Genomic DNA, 18,541 nt, shown 5'->3' with positions numbered 1-18,541 from the left:
ATGCTGACATATGTCAGCCTGCTTCGTGTTCTCTCTGTCTCCAACCCACGCAGCAGATGAGCTCTGAGCACAAACTCTCGGGTACTAAAGCAGGGAGGCCCTATTTGGGTTAGGGATCTGACCGTTGTATGCCCCTGTGGCAAAAAGAAATCCAGTCTCATCAAGAGCTGCCGAAGTCAGTTCAACACTGAAGCCATGAGGGTCTAAAATCTGGTATATTTGGAGGCCAGTCTCGAGTTCCCAAACCTGTAGGAAAGAACAGCAACAAAAAATCAAGTCATCCAGATACCCTTCGGCTCTTACAAAATTTTGTAGTATTCACCACAGCCTCCAGATCAGTGCTGTGCTCTTCTAAAGTCTTTTCCAACATTCTGGCCTGAGTGTTGGTTTGACCGAAGAAAGTTCTAACAGATGCAGTGCTGTCGAGTCGTTCCTGGGATGCTCGAGTGTGTCTGCTGCATACCTAGGCGGTGGAGACAGACTGACTATTCCAGCAGCCTTGGCTGGGGAAGAAGTCGCCAATTTTGCTGCTGTGAGCATGAAACAAGATTAGCCGCCAGATAGCAATGTGACCATTACAAGTACGCGGACAACAAACAAACAACAAACAAAACTGGACTTATTCCCTGTTGACACTCATCCGAATTAGCCAGGAGTCCCTGGACAGAAATATTCTGATGAGGGGCATGGGCCTCGCTCTTGGAGGGAGGTGGGGAGGGAGAGAGAGAGAGACTTCAGAGAAGGCTGTCTGTGTAATCAGGCTGGGTATAATCAGAAAATCCAGAAACATGTCAAGATACATCATTCTCTCTCTTTGGAAACACAGTCGAGGCTCTAGACCTTTGGCCTTTCGGTCTAAATCTCTCCTTCTTCATGGATCTGCTGTGCTCACATGTAAAGCAGACTGTCGGTGAGTAATGAAACTGCACTGGCAGGACAGACGGTCACCCTCTGGGTCTGTGGGGCCGAGGCAGCAGAAGCAAAGGACCAGAGATGAGAAGGCACATTGCCCCTCCAGGGAGCTGAAAGACAGCCATCGCAGCTGGAATCAGGGAGGGAGAGCAAGACCGGAGGGAACTTATGGAGTCATCTGGAGGCCAACCAAGGGCTCTTGACTGACCTGATTGAGGCCAGTCTGACTCAAGAGCCCACGTTCTCAACCTCTGAGTGCCCCCAGTGCAGACAAGGTCTTTAAAGGAGAAGAGAAATGAATGACACTGCATGAATGGGTCTCAGAGGTCACCTATGTTCTGGGCTGAAGTACGATCTCTCTTCAAGCAAGCAATCAGGTACGAAAACTCACCCAGATGTGAGTTTCCCGCTTTTCCCTTACAGAGAAACCATGTCCCTGCTAGAGGTCAGTATTTCATGAAAACGGAGTAGGTTTTATTCTGTAGGTTTATCTGAACTAGGTGACTGTTAACTGAACTCCCAGATTTGGGCCTGAGAAAATCTCCAGCAGATGAGTACAGAGGGTCCAGGATTGAGAGGCGCCTTAAAGCGCCTCCAGAGGACGCTCTCTACTGCTCCAGATGTTTCCTTTCAGAGAGCATGCACGTTTCCTTTGAAGCAAACAATGCCGGTCAGCACTGCTAGATGGCTTCAGTGGTCGTAATTACTGACGCACTTAGGATGGTTGCATACCCGGGCCTCCGGGGAGCACGGTAGTGTCAGGCGGAGGAATGCACAGGAACAGACAAAGGGAGCTACATCAGGCCAACCTGGGTACACACCCCAGCTATGATGTTTACTAGTTACGCAATCTGGGGCGAGTTGCTTGATCTCCATGAGCCCCTGTTTCCTTATCTTTAAATGAAACGCTTTATCTGTCCACATGGAACCAGTATGAAGATTAAATAAGATCATGGATTGAAGGCACTTGGCACATATCCTGTTATAGTAAACATTATAAATTTCTCTCCCTTCCTTCTTACCCTATCTTCTGCTCATAACTCAGATTTAAAAACCTATCAATCTATCTAATCTACCCATATCTATCGATCTCATCTATCCATCCACCATCCACCATCCATCTGTCCGTCCGTCCATCCATCCTAGTACTCCTTCCTTGGTATATTTCCTTTAAAATTCCTATTCCTATAGGAATAAGAATTTTATTCCTATAGTAAATTCCTATAGTAAAAAACTGGCTTTATTTATTTCATTGAGGCTGCAGCTTAATAGCAAGCAGTCTGAGCTGGCTGAAAATACTTGTTTTTCATGTGTTCGTGAGTGTTTAAAAATAGCTATACTGTCGATCTCATCACACAGGCCACTACATTTACTTAATCACACAAAGCCTTCCCTGTCAAAAGAGAACATTCTGCTTTGCCTTTTTCTTTCTGAAGAGCCAATATACACTCACCTTGATGATGGATTCAGAACAGACAGTAAGTACTTGGTGAAAATATCTGTTGTAAAGCATGACATTGATTTCTCGTTCATGAGTGTGAGGAATCTGTTTTGTATCTTGGACCATCCTGGTCAGAGGGTACATGTCCATAACACTAGATCCTGGAACAGAAAGAAGATTGTCACAAACACCCAACGTTAGAAGTTTTTTTTTTTTTTTTTTTAAAGATTTTATTTATTTATTTGACAGAGAGAGACCACAAGTAGGCAGAGAGGCAGGCAGAGAAAGAGAGAGAGGAGGAAGCAGGCTCCCTGCTGAGCAGAGAGCCCGATGCGGGACTCGATCCCAGGACCCTGAGATCATGACCTGAGCCAAAGGCAGTGGCTTAACCCACTGAGCCACCCAGGCACCCCAACGTTAGAAGTTTTGAAGCACAAAGGATTTTACCCAAAAGGTCGTGTTTGGAAACAACCCATCGGCGAGGTAAGTAACATCGATTCCTAGGATATCTAATGAGGTGAAGATACACTTATTTTCTCTAAAACATTTTTTGACAAAAAAAGCAGATGTTATTCAGCAAGAAAAAAGCATTTGTTGAGGCCATCAATAATTTTCAAGTGCAGGCCATGGGATTTATCAACCTCCTCTTCTCAGTGATCCCTATTTTTCTATTTTTTTTTTTTTAGTCTATATTTTTCCTTCTCAAGAGGGCCTGCCGCATGCTTCTCCATCTGGTGCCCAGTAATCACAGTGATGGTCAGCTTTTTGCTGAAGGTAAGCTTCCCTCTAGTGATTAGAATTTATTGTTAGCCTTTCCCGACCAATAACTGATAAAGCACTCTGTAAACACAGTCTTATTAAATGTAATGAATTAGAACGGTTACAGGCCAGTGCTTGCAACATCAATATTAAATAAGACCAATTTCCAAATCAACGTGGGGAAGTAGGTGGAAAACAGATATATCTCATTTGCATTTTCCTAAGGGTGCTGGTTTGGTTTTACAGGGACACTAAAAATGGCAAATGTGTGGGGGCGCCTGGGTGGCTCAGTGGGTTAAGCCTCTGCCTTCAGCTGAGGTCATGATCTCAGGGTCCTGGGACCAAGCCCCCCATGGGGCTCTCTGCTCGGCGGGGAGCCTGCTTCCTCCTCTCTTTCTGCCTGCTTCTCTGCCTACTTGTGATCTCTGTCTGTCAAATAAATAAATAAAATCTTTAAAAAACCCCCACAAAAACAAATGGCAAATGTGATTTAACTCTCAAAACCAACTATGTATTCTGTGTTGGTGTAATGTCTCGAAATGTAAGTAAGAATCCCAAAGCATTTCAAAGATCAGACAAAATGAAACTTCTCTATTTTATTGTCGTGGAGATTAAATTATCAAAGGTCACTTTGTATTGGGTTTCTCACCATTTTCCAATCTTACCTGCAGGAAAAGGCGCCCCAGGAGTTAACGAAGCCCTTTCCTAAAGCTGCTTAAACTTTAAGATTAAAATCTGTTCGTGTGTAGAGAAGGACTTAAAAAGTTTTTTTGGTAATATTTCTCAGTTCAAATATTCTAATATGGAAATACGAGAGGAATATGGAAGCCAATGACCAACACTCGGAGCTTCCTAGTAGAGCTTTTAACTATTATACTGTGACTAGCTTTATTCAGAACCCACACCAACGAAGCTCGATCTGCTTATGAACGAGTGGTAATCCTCTGTGTTTTTAGCACTGCTGTGGAAACAATGCAGTTACAAAGAAAGAATGTGGATTCAGAAGCCACATGCTTTGGGATTGAATTCCAGCTCTACCTTTTAACCTGGTGGGTTTTTGTTGTTGTTTTACTTATTAGAAGGAGATCGAGCATGTGGTGGGGTAGGGGTGGGGGGAGAGGGAGTGGTAGAGAGAGAGAATATCTCAAGTAGAGTCCGCACTCAGCATGGAACTCGACCTGGGGCTTGACCTCACCAACCCAAGATCATGTCTTGAGATGACGTCAGGAGGTGGATGCTTAACTGACTGAGCCACCCAGGTGCATCAGTCCTGGTGCTTTTCTACTGGTCAGCTGAACTGCTTAATATTCAGTGTCAGTTATAAACTAGGATAAGTAATCATTCCTACCTCCTGTGGGGGGTTATGCAGGTCAAATGAAACAAAGCACATGAAAGCACTTTGTCAAAGAACTTTCCAAAAGGGCATTGTTGTAACAGAGGAATAATACAAATGACAGTGACAATAACAACAGTATATTCTACAAAGCATTTCCAGAATGTGATGCTGCTGTCATCAGGGTTTAGATTACGATGGTGGCTTCTCTGGAATCAAAGCATGAAGTAGTCTGGGAGATAAGCTTCATGTAATTCTGATGTCAAGTCGATGGCAGCAGTCAATGTAAGTGACACACAGAGCTGTATGTTTTTATAAGCAAAGTACTAGCAAAATTACATAAAACCGGGAAGCAATCACGATTTCTTCCTCCTCCTTTTCCTTCTTCTTTTGTCTTGATACTTGAGTCCTTAGTTATTCTGTTGATAAATGGGTTGGAAATGCTGAGCCCACTAATTAAACATGCAAGTAAGGATACTAGGAGAAAATCTGCTTGCAGTTATTAGCATGTTTTTTTTTTTTTGGAAGAGCTAATACAGAAGAGGAGTGCTTATACCTAGAATTAAGTTCTGTTTTACAAGATGTAAAATGATCTATCAAGCATGAAGTGCTAGTTCACTCCTAATCCAGAAAAAAACCCAAACAAACCCAGAGTTAAAAATAATTATATTCTCCACTAGCAGAGATAGCACCAACCATTTCAAAAGCATGTCTCCTGCGTGTCTCCCTGCCTTAATTAATCCCACAGGAACTAAGAACAGGTGGTCAGTGGGAAAGTGCTTAGGAAATGCATTCTGGGCTGGTGTTCCAGAAGGAGGAAGTATTGGTAATAGCATTCATTTTTCTTTTAAGGCCTGAAGGCATGCATGTGAGCCGCGTTTAATGTAAATGCCTAACAACTTTTTGTGTCTTTAGGAAGTGTGTTATTAAGAGGCAACAAATAAAGGAGGCAACCAATCCGTTGGCATCATCCTGTGGAACTGTCATTGGGGACTCTATTTTCTCTCCATTTTATGGTCTAGATGCAAAGGCAGGTGGGGACATCAGCACCTTCTAACTGTCTGAGAAGTTAGACATTTGGCCCCAGAATGCATGGGGCCAGACATGGGGTTAGACATTTGACCCCAGAATGCATGGGGCCAAACTGCCCTGCTGAAGAAAGGGGGTAAGGATGCTGGTGGAGTCCCTCAGAGGCGGCTCATATTCCAGCTCCTGAGAGTCAAACGGAGCTGGCTTTGCCTTTTATGCAGCAACACATCACATCCTACTTCTTGCTTTGCCCAAGGCCATCTTCCGAGGCTCAAGAACTTAGAGCGCTGACCTAGTTTTTCCAAGGAAGTGCAGGTGCATTTTATCTCCCCGGCCATGCAAAGACAGGAAGGAGTGGAACAGAATGAAATATCTACTGTGATGAATCACAGTTAACACATTCCCCTTCTGCTTCTATTTTTCTTCTGGTTAGTGCTCAAGTGTTAGTTAAAAAAACGCTTGAAGTCAAGATGGGAGTTTTGCCTGCTGTTAATTGGGCACACTCACCTGTAATAAGCATGCCATGATTGGAATCGTACACCATGGAATAAATCTGCATGTCTCCTGGTCCCCCGTGGCTGTCATGGAACACTTGTAATAGTGAAAGAGTCTGTACATCCCACACCCTGAAAACCTGGGGAACAAAAGAACACAGTTCACCACTTTCACACTGTATGTTCCCCACTCAAAGCTATTTAGGTGAAGCATTTCCAAAGCCTACAGTACACGCCTAAAAACTTACAGCAAACCCCATGACCTTGCAATTGTACTACTGGGTGGTTACCCCAAAGATACAGATGTAGTGAAAAGAAGGGCCATCTGTACCCCAATGTTCATAGCAGCAATGGTCATGGTCGCCAAACTGTGGAAAGAACTGAGATGTCCTTCAACAGATGAATGGATAAAGATGTGGTCCATATGTACAATGGAATATTGTGCCTCCATCTGAAAGGATGAATACCCAACTTTTTATCAACATGGATGGGACTGGAGGAGATTGTGCTGAGTGAAATAAGTCAAACAGAGAGAGTCATTTTTCATATGGTTTCACTTACTTGTGGAGCATAAGGAATAACTTGGAGGACATTGGGAGATGGAGAGGAGAAGTGAGTTGGAGGAAACCGGAGGGGGAGACAAACCATGAGAGACTGTGGACTCTGAGAAACAAACTGATAGTTTCGGAGGGGAAGGGAGTGGGTGAGCCTGGTGGTGCGTCGTATTTGGAGGACCGGTATTGCATGGAGCACTGGATGTGGTGCATAAACAAGGAATCTTGGAACACTGAAAAAAATAAAATTAAATTAAGATGTTAAAAAAAACTTGCAACAAGTATGATTTATCTGACAAGCACGTCTTTGCTAAACTCCAATTTGGTTCTTGGTTCAATGATTGTTAATATCGAAGAAAAATAGAGCAGTGATTAAAAATTTGCTTAAAGGAACCGGATTCTTTTTTTATCTTACAGAGAAATCTGTTATTTATTATTCTTTAAGAGTTTGGAGGATTGATCATGACTTAGAGTTCAAATGAAGCCACCCTTCTCTCTACACTAGAGATTGGAAATTAGAGAGAAGACATATTTTAAGTGGAGGGTTTCAAATTGCTCTATTACGACATAAGAAGATGGAACATTGGAGCACCTGGGTGGCTCAGTTGGTTGAGTACTGGACTCTTGATTTTGGCTCAGGTCATGATCTCAGGGTCCTGAGAGCAAGCCCTGTGTCAGGCTCTGCACTCACATTGGAGCCTGCTTGTAATTCCCTATCTCCCTCTCCTCCATACCCCCAATTGTGTTCTTTCCATAAATAAGTGAAATAAATAAATAAAATCTTTAAAAAAAAATGATGGAACATCTTACTGAATGAGGTTTCTAAGAGCTTCCCCCCTCCTCCTGTCCAGGGATTTAAGAAATTCAGAAAGTAATTTTTAGGGATGGCTTAGATATAGTAAGAGTGTAGGGAAATAGATTATTTAAACTCTCGAATTACTTAAAGAGAGCTTGGGTTATTAGACTAGAAAAAACAATAAAATACAAATTCAGCAAAAGTAAGTCAAGTTGACCCTTGGTCACTTGAAATATCTGGTCCATCTTAGTCTTCTCCATTATTCTGTTTTTGTAAGCAAGTTGCAGCATGATTGAATTTTAGGAAGAAGCACGATTTGATCAAGGTGATGTTTTCTAGCATGCATCCTTAAATAATATTTTCACTTTATAATAGTCATCATTAACCCATTAAATTGGAATATTTGTTGAGTAAATGAGTGGTCTCTGTGGAACTAGAAATAAAAGAGTAATTTTGTTAACAGGGAGATACTAACTTCTTGTTTGAGACCCTTGTAATCGAGTTAAATGAGTTCACACCTCACTGTTGCAAAGGCAGTTTGATTCTTTTGTGTAGACACATAAAGATGTCTAAGTCATGTGATTTAGGGAGTGCTGGTGAGGAGTCTGGCCTCAAATGCAGATCGTTGGTGGGCCAGTACTCAGTACTCAGTACTCAGAACCTGTATGATTGGGAGTTACCTCCTTTGTTCTAGTCAAAATGCAAATTTAGGGTAGTAACTATTGAATCTTATCAGTCTTTTATGCCATGCGGTAAGTAAGTATTACGAGCCATTTATAAATTTAGGCTCTGAGTCCAGATGAGAGACAAATAGGAGAAGAACCTGAAAGTAGAATCGAGGAGTGCCAAAGAAATTTATCTCAACTCAAACTGTCTCTGATTGTATTGCTTTGGCTAAGATGCATTCAGGGTTGGCAGGCATTTTGCTATATGCATATGCTCTGAATGGTGGTTGCTGGAAAGATTAAGGGACAGGGCAGAAGAGGGGTCAGCTCTAGCACATCACTTAGATTCCCGGAACCTCAGGTTTCTTGTTTCTAGAGCAGACATACAACACCAGCACTCTGTTCTTCACTGAACTGACAGGAGCAGGTTTTAAAATCTGTAATGTTTTCTGTACAGTAGTACTAATTTCTTTATTCTTATTTCTCTCTTCTTCAGTGTTTGGTGCTTTAGGTGTTTTATGTGATTTTTAGGGGTGACTGATGGGCTAGCAGATCTGCCACACCTGTCCTCGGGTCCCACGTGTCATCTCTGTTACTAGTCATACCAACCAGCTCCCCATTTCCAAAACCCTTCTCATTCTGGTCTTGGGCATGCCACCTACTCTTCCTATCATCTACAACTGCCTTTCAATATCCTTCACTGTGTAGTGAACTGCTACCCTTTCCTCGAATCTGTTATAAGGAGAACTAAGGAGTCACAGCTCAAAAAGTTTGTGCCTTGATGTGCCATTTCTTCTCCAGACACAGAGAAATAGTAAAGAATATATAAAAAAGAGAAAGCAAAAAGAAACAGCAAGCCTATAAAGCAAGACACATATCTCTATAAATAGATCCAAGCAAGAGAGACACAGGAAGTGAGGGAGGGGTTGCCTCAGGGGGCTGCGCCCTGGAAGTGACCGGGCTGGGCCAGCAGAGAGCAGTCCCAGGCAGAGGGGACCAGAGGCTCCTAGCACTCCAGGGAAGAACCTGGAGCAGCTCCCCAGTTCAGGGCTGTCAGGGCAGTGAGAGCGAGGAGCTAAGGCTTTACTTTCATCTGGAGCTACAGTGTTCAGAAAGCTGTGAGACCTGTGAGCAAGGAGGACACTCACTGCCTTTGACCAGAAACTAAACCAAGACTACTTCTGACTCAGGAACTAGACCTGTTTCTAGACTGCTGCCCAAGGGGACCAGGTCGCGGAAGTTTACAGATATGGAAGATGGAGCATGAAGACATATGTAAAAGAAGCTGTAATTTTCAGAAAAACTGAGAGGAGGCTCTCTTCATGAACTTGAGCTGAAAAAGATGCCTTCAATAAGCACAAAAAGCATGAACCATAAAACATAGATTCATTTAACTGAATTAGAATTAAAAATCTCTGTTTAAGCAAAGCCACAATCACAAAGCTACAAGGGGTAGAGACAAGTCCAACGTTCATTGGCCAAGTTGGATACACATATCTTGTGCTTCCAACAGAATCCCATGTAGCAGTTAAAACAAGTGAACTAGACCTATATGTAAAAATGTGGATTAATCTCAAAATACAGTGCTGAGAAAGAAAATTTCAGTAGGATTTATTCACAGAGAATACTGACACATGCAAAATAAAACTATCCACGGTTGAAGGACATCTATACATGTACTAATGGTAATAAAACATAGTGCTGGTTCTAAGTTGAAAAATCCCAAAACTCCTCTCCTTTGGACACCTTCCATTGGTCACCCTTCTAATTCAGATGTCCCCTGTGCAGATGCCTATTACTACCCGTCTACACGTGTAGCAATTAGCATTTGTCATATGACGATTTGCTAAGGGGCTTCTCTACTAAACTGTACTCCCTTGAGGGAGGAACCATATGCTATTTCTTTCCCCAGTATCTTATGTGTTCTCTTTAGTTCGACTGGCTATTTAACTGGATTTGGGTCAGCTCGCTTGCTTATCCCCTGTCTTGGTCCAGGACCTTGTACGAACATACAGAGGAGCAGCACCGCATAGACAGAACTCATACTGTAACTGGATAAATCAATTAATAAATGGGACGGCATCAGCAAACAGAATTCACTGAGTCTATTTTTAGGTAGTCTTCATACGTCAACTACTTTGGAGGAAAGGAGAGTAGGGGTAGGCGTGAGGCTGTGCTGATTCTAGCCCTGTTCTCTACTCATTTCCCTAGACCTCCTCCCTACTCATCTCCCTCAGGGATTGACAGTGTTCCTGTGGTCCCTGTTAGTGCTTCAAAGCCTGAGACACAGAGCGGAGCGGGGATTAGGAAGGGCAAGATGTTTGTGAGAGAGACGGCGTTGCTATAGAAAGAAAATCCTTCCTTACACCAAGGAAGCTCTGTGTGCACAATGGAGTGTTTGTCAATGATAAATTAAATATTATGTATGTGTAAAATGGAAATTACGAAAGATATTCACCTCCTAGTGGCAGAAAACTAATGATTTCCAAATAAATTGGGAATGCAGGAGTTAGGAGGAAGGATTTTTTTTTTTAACATTGGGAAAAATTCAACTGAAACACTGTAAGGCTTTGAGGATAGTTATCCATCCCTAAATATCAAAGAGAAGGACAATAGAAAGCCCTCCTCTGAAGAATTTTTTTTGTGAGGGATCATTAATAAACAGTGATGAAGCAAAAAAGTTTGAAAACTCTACGTGTATCTGAGCCAGGAGTAAGAGGACTGTTTCGATTCAACCAGGTTTCCTGGCTTTTCTTGCAAACTCAGTACCAATCACTATTATCCAAATGCATTAATAAAGTGCTCTTTTGGGGGCTCCTGGGTGGCTCAGTTGGTTAAACGTTTGCCTTTCTTTGAGTCATGATCTCAGGGTCCTGGGATGGAGTCCCACATCGGGCTCCCTGCTCAGTGGGAGAGCCTGCTTCTCACTCTCCCTCTGCTCCCCACTGCCCCTGTACACTCTCTCTGAAATAAATAAAACCTTAAAAAAATAAATAAAGGACTCTTTTTTTTTTTTTTTTTTTTTAGTCTTGGAGGGTATTTATTATAGAGTGACCTAGAGCAAAGTATCTGATGTGTAGGAGTTGGCTTGAGATACATAAAAAAGGACTGTAAAAAGGTGCAAAACTGACATGACACGCACAATTCCTTATACGGCAAGTAATTCTGGAACACCAAGCTAGGTGCTACAGAAGCACAAGATCAGCAGAAGCACACTTACAGCTGTTCTTGAACAGACCTTCATCTGCTCAGGAGCATAGATACAACACAAGGAATTATCATGCACTGTAAGAGTTATCTGAGCGGAAGTTTGAACACTGTGCTAAAACTTGTACTGGCAGAAATCTTTAGATTTGCAGTATCATTTAGATAGAGGAAAGGGCATGGGGCATTCAACATTTCTGATTTGTCAAGGGAAGCTGGGATTTTGCCGGCCTTCCTAATTTTATCCAACTATTACAAGAGGTTAATTAGATTTTAGACCCCAAATGAATCAGATTCAGGCTAGACGACTTTACATTGAAGAGCCTGAAGACAGCCGCTATTCTGGCTCTTCTGAGGGTGACACAGTCTTACAGACACATTTGGAATTTGAAAATAGATATGTATAACAGTGGTACAGATGGTAGGCATTCAACGTTACTTGTGTAGGAATTCAATGCAAAAATGTGTTTTTTAAGCTCTTACAAATAACAAGAAGAAAAAAATTTTTTTGCTACGTGGAATGAAAACTGTTAATTTGGTTGTCTGGTTCTCACATTTCTCCTGTGTGGTAACTGGCAAACAGAAATGAAGGGAAGCCAGCCAGGATGCCTTTGAAAAATTAACTTTTTAATGACCAAGTTATTAGATGTGTTTAGTAGGAAATTTCAAGCTGTGCAAAAACCAAAATCCCCTGAGCTGGGCTCTCCAGCTCTACTTCTTAGGTCAGTCTGTGTGGCTAAGACTGCCTCTGGAGACCGACAAGCTCAGCTGAATCCTCCTTCACCACTCACTAGCTGTGTGACCTTGGGCAAATCACTAAACATCTCTGAGCCTTAGTTTTTACATTTGTAAAGGAGATTATACCAGAACCTATCTCATGCAGTTGTCGCAAATATTAAACGAGGTCACACAGAGAAAGAGCTTACATCTACATGAGGGCACATTTAACTACTTAAATTTACTTCATTCTTTCTAATGGCTGCATAGTATTCTGTTGTATGAATGCTCCCTAATTTATTTTAATTAGTCCCCAACTGATGGAGGTAGGCTTATTTCTTTTAGCAAAGTAATAGTGATGCAAAAATTATATGTAATTTTTGTGCAGTAGTCTAAATGTACCCGTTTGATAAATTCCTAGAAGAGGCATTTTTGTGTCAAAGGGCGTGAGCATTTTAAGTTTTGCTAGCTTGCCTTCCGCGATTACAATTTCATGCCTTCTTGATTCTGAGTTGCAAAACCAGCTTGCATAATTAGCTCCAGTTCTCGAGGAGAGCTGAACCTGATGTTTTTGTCTTTACTAGGTTTTGCCATCAAAGACTTTTGGCAGTTCTGCTTTATTTACTGAATGAGGTTTTTAACTCCTTTCGGACAGAGATTACATGAAACAATGTCTGGGCCCTGGGCAGGATACAGTGTGAGGCACTGAGCAGGGGCTCATGTATGGACTGATTCACATGAAGACAGCAGGAAGTCAAGATTCCTGGTAGGATCGCTCAGAGACAACCAGATTTCCAGCCGAAGAACCATGTCAGGCTTCTTCAAGAGCTATTTACTGAGACATGAAAGTTAATGTCAACAACACACCCAGGAAGTATAATCACTTTAGGTAGACTGTAGTGAACATGTATGTGTGTGTGTGCAAAAATGTATTTGTTCCATAGGTCTGAGGGTCCTGAAAGCTGACGGGAGGGGGGGTGGGGCCAAGGGGAAACAGTCCCACAGGAAGAAACTCAGAAACATCATGGCCCACCTTAAGCAAACGTGCAATGACAGCCAAGTGTCCCAGATTATATAACTAGAGAGTGATAGCCACGACAGAAGGAAGCTTCATGTACGGGCTGGTTCCCCAGTGTCTTTGTAGGCATATCCGCTCCGTGGCTCAGAACCATCAACACAGTCTTCTTTTGAAAATGGTCAGTGAGCCGTCACGGGGTTACAGATTGAAGGAGAACAAGGCCTGTACATAAGCAAAAAGCTAACTTTTTTGCTTCAGACTCTTCAAGTTGAGTGTGAATCCCAAAGCATATGCCCTTGCTTCCTTTCTCTTAACTCATATGTTCTCTTCACAGTTGGTCACTTACATTCTGTTAGCTGAAGGCTCATATCATACAGTGATCTTCCCCAGTAAATTCCAAGAGTCACTCTGAGGAAAGATCTGAGACTAGTAACTCCTACCTCTTGAGGATAAGAGTTTATCCAAAATGGAATGTCCCAAGAGCAATGCAAGGGCAGAAGATGGCAAATGCTGGGAGTAGTAAAATCAGGCTCTCAATCATGGATGCTTCCAGTTATCCAAAAAGTAAGAAAAGCAAAACCAAAAACAGCTGGAATTTGGTTTCAATAATCCCATAGGGAAAGAAAGCATAAGGAGCTAAAGCCAAAAAATAGTTCTGATTTTTACAACTCAAAGGAAATATATTTTAAAGGGTCAGTTTTTCTTCCTATCCCTTGGTCTATTTCAAGTACCCACATTTTTTATTCACCAAAGAGAGATGAACTCCATTTTTCTCTTGGTGAAGTCTTCTTGGAGGTGTGATATTTCACTGAGATTTAAAGCATGGTTTGGTGGGTATGGGACAAGAGTGATTGCAGACAAAGTCAGGAAAGCATGAAGACTTTGGGGAAGAGTTGGGTGATGTTTAGACTATCCAAAGACAAGTAAGTAGCAACAAAACTAGAAGGACCATAGAGAACCTTAAACACTAGAAAAGAGAATTTGAATTTTATTTACAAGGTATGGGGTGCCTCTGAAGATATGTAAGAAGGTACTGACAAGGTTGTAAGTGGATAAGGGAGTGATTAACATGAGGCAGTGTAATATCTGGGTGGTGGGGAGATGAGAGAAACTGAAGTAGCAGACCACGAGTGCCTTCTACTCTCTCTTTCTCTTTAAACTCGGAGCCTGTCAGTGGGTGTGAACTAAGATCATAGTGTGCGAACAAGAATGAGGTGCCAGATATGAGAGATGTTTCAGAGACTTGGAGACTGGCCAGTGGATGGCGTTAGGGAAGCAGAAGTTTAAAGTTGACTTTGAAGCTGGTCATGGTTCAGTGGGAAACAGCTGATATCATTAACAGCTGGAGGAAGACCAGAAGTCAGGAAAAGGGGATTCTAAGAGGAAAACCAATTCAGATGTAGATAAGCAGGAATTTTGTAAAGGGTAAGTAAAAACCAAATGGTCCTTTTCAAGAAACCTTGAAGATAGGGATGTTGAGCATAACAAGAAGACAGATGCTGGCTGTTGAAAGAAGGTTCTGGATGGGGCAGTATTTGACTAGGAGAACAAGAGCAGAGATTCGATTCAGGAAGCAAGAGAAATGCTTGTCCTTGGGTGGGAGGAAAAGAAGAGAAAGTAGCAAAAAATACAGAAAAATTTTGAGGTGGAAAAGATGGAAATTAATGAAGCAACACTGATAGTCTCAGCTCAGCAGAAGTTAAGGTAGCTTGTGAAGAGTGCAGAGGGGCATCAAGCATCTCTCTGAGAGAGTAGAGATTGTGTTTAATTGTCATGTAGACTGGACAGGTACTCAGCAGGAGATGGATATAAATGACTGAGTGGCAAACTCTAAGAGACTCTTGAATACAGAGAACAAACAAGGCTGTTCAAGGGGAGGCAGGTGGGGGATGGGCTAACTGGGTGATGGGGATGAAGGAGCTCACTTTTTGGGATGAGCACATGGTGTTATATGTAAATATAAATATGTATAAATGACAAGTCACTAAATTCTACACCTGAAACCAGTACTATGCTCTATGTTAGCTAACTTGAATTTAAATAAAAATAGAAAGATAGAAACAAATAAATAAATGGGTAGCATCATCGGAAGCATGGGTCTTTGGAAAGCCTCCCCCATCCCATGCCATAGACCACACCCATAATCTACACCTGTGTGGTCACAAAGGAGGTCCAGTACCAACACAGACAGATGAACACAAGTCCCGTCCCCGACTATGGAGAGTGGAGGGCACCTGCCTTTCTGGTGACGGCTGATGTTTCCCAAGGCCCCGTTACACACCAGGCACTGTGTTGTGTGCTCGCTTGCTAATCTCATTTCATCTTCACATCAACCCTGTGAGGAAGGTGTTCTGTTAGCCTTCTCAGTGATCTCAAATAACTCATCCAAGGTCACAGCCTGTAGCAGTCAGAGTCAGACTGCAACTCAGGTCTGCCCACTTTTCGAGGCCATTCTCTTAGCCACGCTTCCTGGGAGCGAGACAATAGCATCATCTTCACTTGGGAGAGTGTCTTCGACGTGGTCTTCAACAGGATGGTGTCCAGCCAGTCTGCAGGCTAGGTCGCCACGCCCTGTGGCTTGCTCCGACAATATTCACCTTGTTCCAACAATATTCACAGGATGGCTCCTGATTGCAGGACATTGCTTCTTGCTCTAGAGGACACTCCCAGCCTAGTGAAGCTGACTTCCGGAGTGAAAATTAAAAAACAAAATAACAACTGTTAACCCATTTGCCATCTGTTAAAAGTCATCAAAGCAAGCATGTCTCTCCTCAGCAGAAAGAAGAAAAAATCATCTTTGCTATCTAGACTTGTGCTTGAGAAAGTTGCCAGCCATGGTTCCCATTGGTTTTTGTCAAGGAGCGGAAAAGAAGTCTTTATTTCTCCCGGCACCTGTCAGAGTTGGGTCAGCTCTCTGGGGGCAGGAGATGGGGTATGGTGAGCCCTTGACTAGAAACAAGGGTAGCAGCTGCAGAGGTAAGAAATAGCCGAGCGGAGGGTCTGCAGAACCAGGAGAAAGGATGGAATCTGCTCGAAGGGCTTCACCCAAGGGCAAAGTAGAAGTCATGTAACCGGCTGGCGATTTAGTAAAGCTTGACATGAGGAAAACTTGTTTATGAAGAAATCTGAACAAATGTTAGATATGTAAAAACATCTGTTAATTTTGCTGTAATTAATGATTCTAATAGTGATGACAGCTTCAGCCAAAAACATGCATATGCCTACTTTGCTGTTCTTTTTGCCTCACGGACTTGTTTCCCAGGTCTTTGTGGGACTGGTGCCTCTGGTCATTCCGGTTTCTGCTTTCTTGTCATCCCCTCAGAGGTGATTTGCAGTCACCGCACATGGTTGTGTTTTCTGTTCATTTTAACACTTTCCTTGCTGTCTTCCATTTTATTTGCTGCTTTGTTTGTCTCTCCTCTCCTAGAATGGACTTCCTGTGAAGTTTCTGCCTTCTGCCTCATTCTTCTCTCTCTGCCTCAGTGTTCTCTCTCTGAAGCCCATTAGCCCCTGTCATGTAATAGATGCTCAAGAAATAAATGCTTTCTGAAGAAGTCATGAATGATCTCATTTAATCTTTATAACAATCCTGGAGGCAAAACTACATTTTACACATTTCTGTGTGGAAGATATTAAGTAATTTACCAAGTGGAGCTGCTGGGATGCCTGAATGAGCATCAAGCTAAGACAACTCGCTCCGTTTACGAGAAACTGGAAAGCTGATGTCCTGTGTCTGTTCACCTCTGGGCCTGAGCGGTCTAAAGGTTTGCTAGAAAGATATCTTTGTTTTCTTTCATTTCTCTAGAGGGGACTCCAGGTCTCAATTCATAATGTGGTTTAATTTAAGCGCCTCAAAACCTTCAGTGTCTTTCCAGTACCATTAAAATTCCTTTGTAGTTTAATTAAAATTAAAAGTAGTTTCCTTATTATAAAAGCAATGCTTATTTACTACAAAAAATTGGTAATAAAAGAAAGAAAAGAAAAAAACACAAAAAAGAAAAAAAAATTAACCCATTCACAATCTTTTACTTGGGTAATCACTAGCATCTTGTTAATTTCCCCTGATAATACAGGATCAAAGATACATTTTATTTTATTTTATTTTTTTAAAGATTTTATTTATTTATTTGACAGACAGAGATCACAAGTAGGCAGAGAGTCAGGCAGAGAGAGAGGAGGAAGCAGGCTCCCTGCTGAGCAGAGAGCCCGATGTGGGGCTCGATCCCAGGACCCTGGGATCATGACCTGAGCCGAAGGCAGCGGCTCAACCCACTGAGCCACCCAGGCGCCCCCAAAGATACATTTTAAAATGGGTTAATTTGGGGGCAGTGAAGTGCTCAGCTGGTTAAGCATCCTAGTCTTGATTTGGGCTCAGGTTATGATCTCCAGGTGGTGAGATGGAGCCCCACATTGGGCTCTGCTCTTAGTAGGGAGTCTGCTTGAGATTCTCTCCCTCTTCCTCTGCCCCTCCCCCCAAATAAATAAATCTTAAAAAAAAATAAAATGGCTTAGTTTCTTACATACTGTTTCATGATATTTCAAATAATATATTGTTTAGATATTTTCACTTTATTGTTCATCTATATAATGTTGAAAGGCAATACGTTTCGATTACGTGAAAAGATACTTGCGGAGTGGAGGGGAGGGGGAGTAGGAGGAAGGAATTCACAGGGTACAAACTTCCAGGTGCAAGATAAGTAAGCCCTGGGGATGTCACATACAGCCACGGACCCTGCTGTGTGGTGTGCAGGGAAGTTGAGAAGCGAGTAGATCCTAAGAGTCCTTATCACAAGAAGAAACTCTTTGTTTCTCCCCTCCCCACCCCTCCCCTTCCTTTTCTTCCCTCCCCTCCCCTCCTCTCCCCTTCCCTCTTCTCCTTTCCCTTTCTTTCCTTCCTTCCTTCCTCCCCCTCTTCCTTCCTTCTTTCTTTCCTTACTTTCCCTTCCCCTTTCTCTGTTCTCTCCTGCTTCCTCCCTCCCTGCCTTCCTTCCTCTCTCTCTTTCTTTCTTTTCTTTTTTCCTCTTTCTTTCTTTGATGTTGGATGCTACATTTAGCCACCAGGTAGCTAAGTGACCTTCTGCAGGTTACTTAGGTCTCATTTGCCTTTATATATGCAAAACTGTGATAATTAGGGGCGCCTGGGTGGCTCAGTGGGTTAAGCCTCTGCCTTCAGCTCAGGTCATGATCTCAGGGTCCTGGGATCGAGCCCCGCATCGGGCTCTCTGCTCAGCGGGAAGCCTGCCTCCCCCTCTCTCTCTGCCTGCCTCTCTGCCTACTTGTGATTTCTGTCTGTCAAATAAAAAAAAAAAACTGTGATAATTATAGGGTTGTTATTAGCAGCAAGTGAGTTTGAGTATGTAAAATATGGTCCACAGTGTGTGGCACTTGGTGAATATTTGATAAATGGTAATTATTTTTTTTTTAAGATTTTACTGATTTATTTTAGAGACAGAAAGAGAATACGCATGTGTATGCGTGAGTGGGGAAGAGGGTAGAGGGGATAACCCCAAGCAGATTTGGGACCCAGCTAAGCAGAGGGATCCAGGACCCTGAGATCATAACCTGAGGCGAAACCAAGAGTCAGTTGTTTAATGGACTGAGCCACCCAGGTGTCCCCAG

The 18,541-nt window shown here is 42.6% G+C and overlaps 1 protein-coding gene across 4 annotated transcripts in view; it reads right to left on the bottom strand.

The window, feature by feature from the left end:
* Positions 1–18,541, bottom strand: part of WDR64 (WD repeat domain 64) — a 134,387-nt gene that overhangs the window by 49,826 nt on the left and 66,020 nt on the right. For all 4 annotated transcript variants that reach the window (XM_082702656.1, XM_082702657.1, XM_082702658.1 and 1 more), the window contains 3 exons: positions 5,982–6,108; positions 2,366–2,514; positions 123–246 (listed from right to left, as the gene is read on the bottom strand). In XM_082702656.1, coding sequence (XP_082558782.1) covers positions 123–246; positions 2,366–2,514; positions 5,982–6,108 — 400 coding nt within the window. The remainder of the gene's footprint in view (positions 1–122; positions 247–2,365; positions 2,515–5,981; positions 6,109–18,541) is intronic.

Source organism: Mustela nivalis, assembly GCF_964662115.1.
Source record: "Mustela nivalis genome assembly, chromosome: 16".
Lineage (NCBI taxonomy): Eukaryota > Metazoa > Chordata > Mammalia > Carnivora > Mustelidae > Mustela > Mustela nivalis.
Note: the sequence above shows the minus strand (reverse complement) of the source record. Positions and strands in the feature narration are given on the sequence as shown.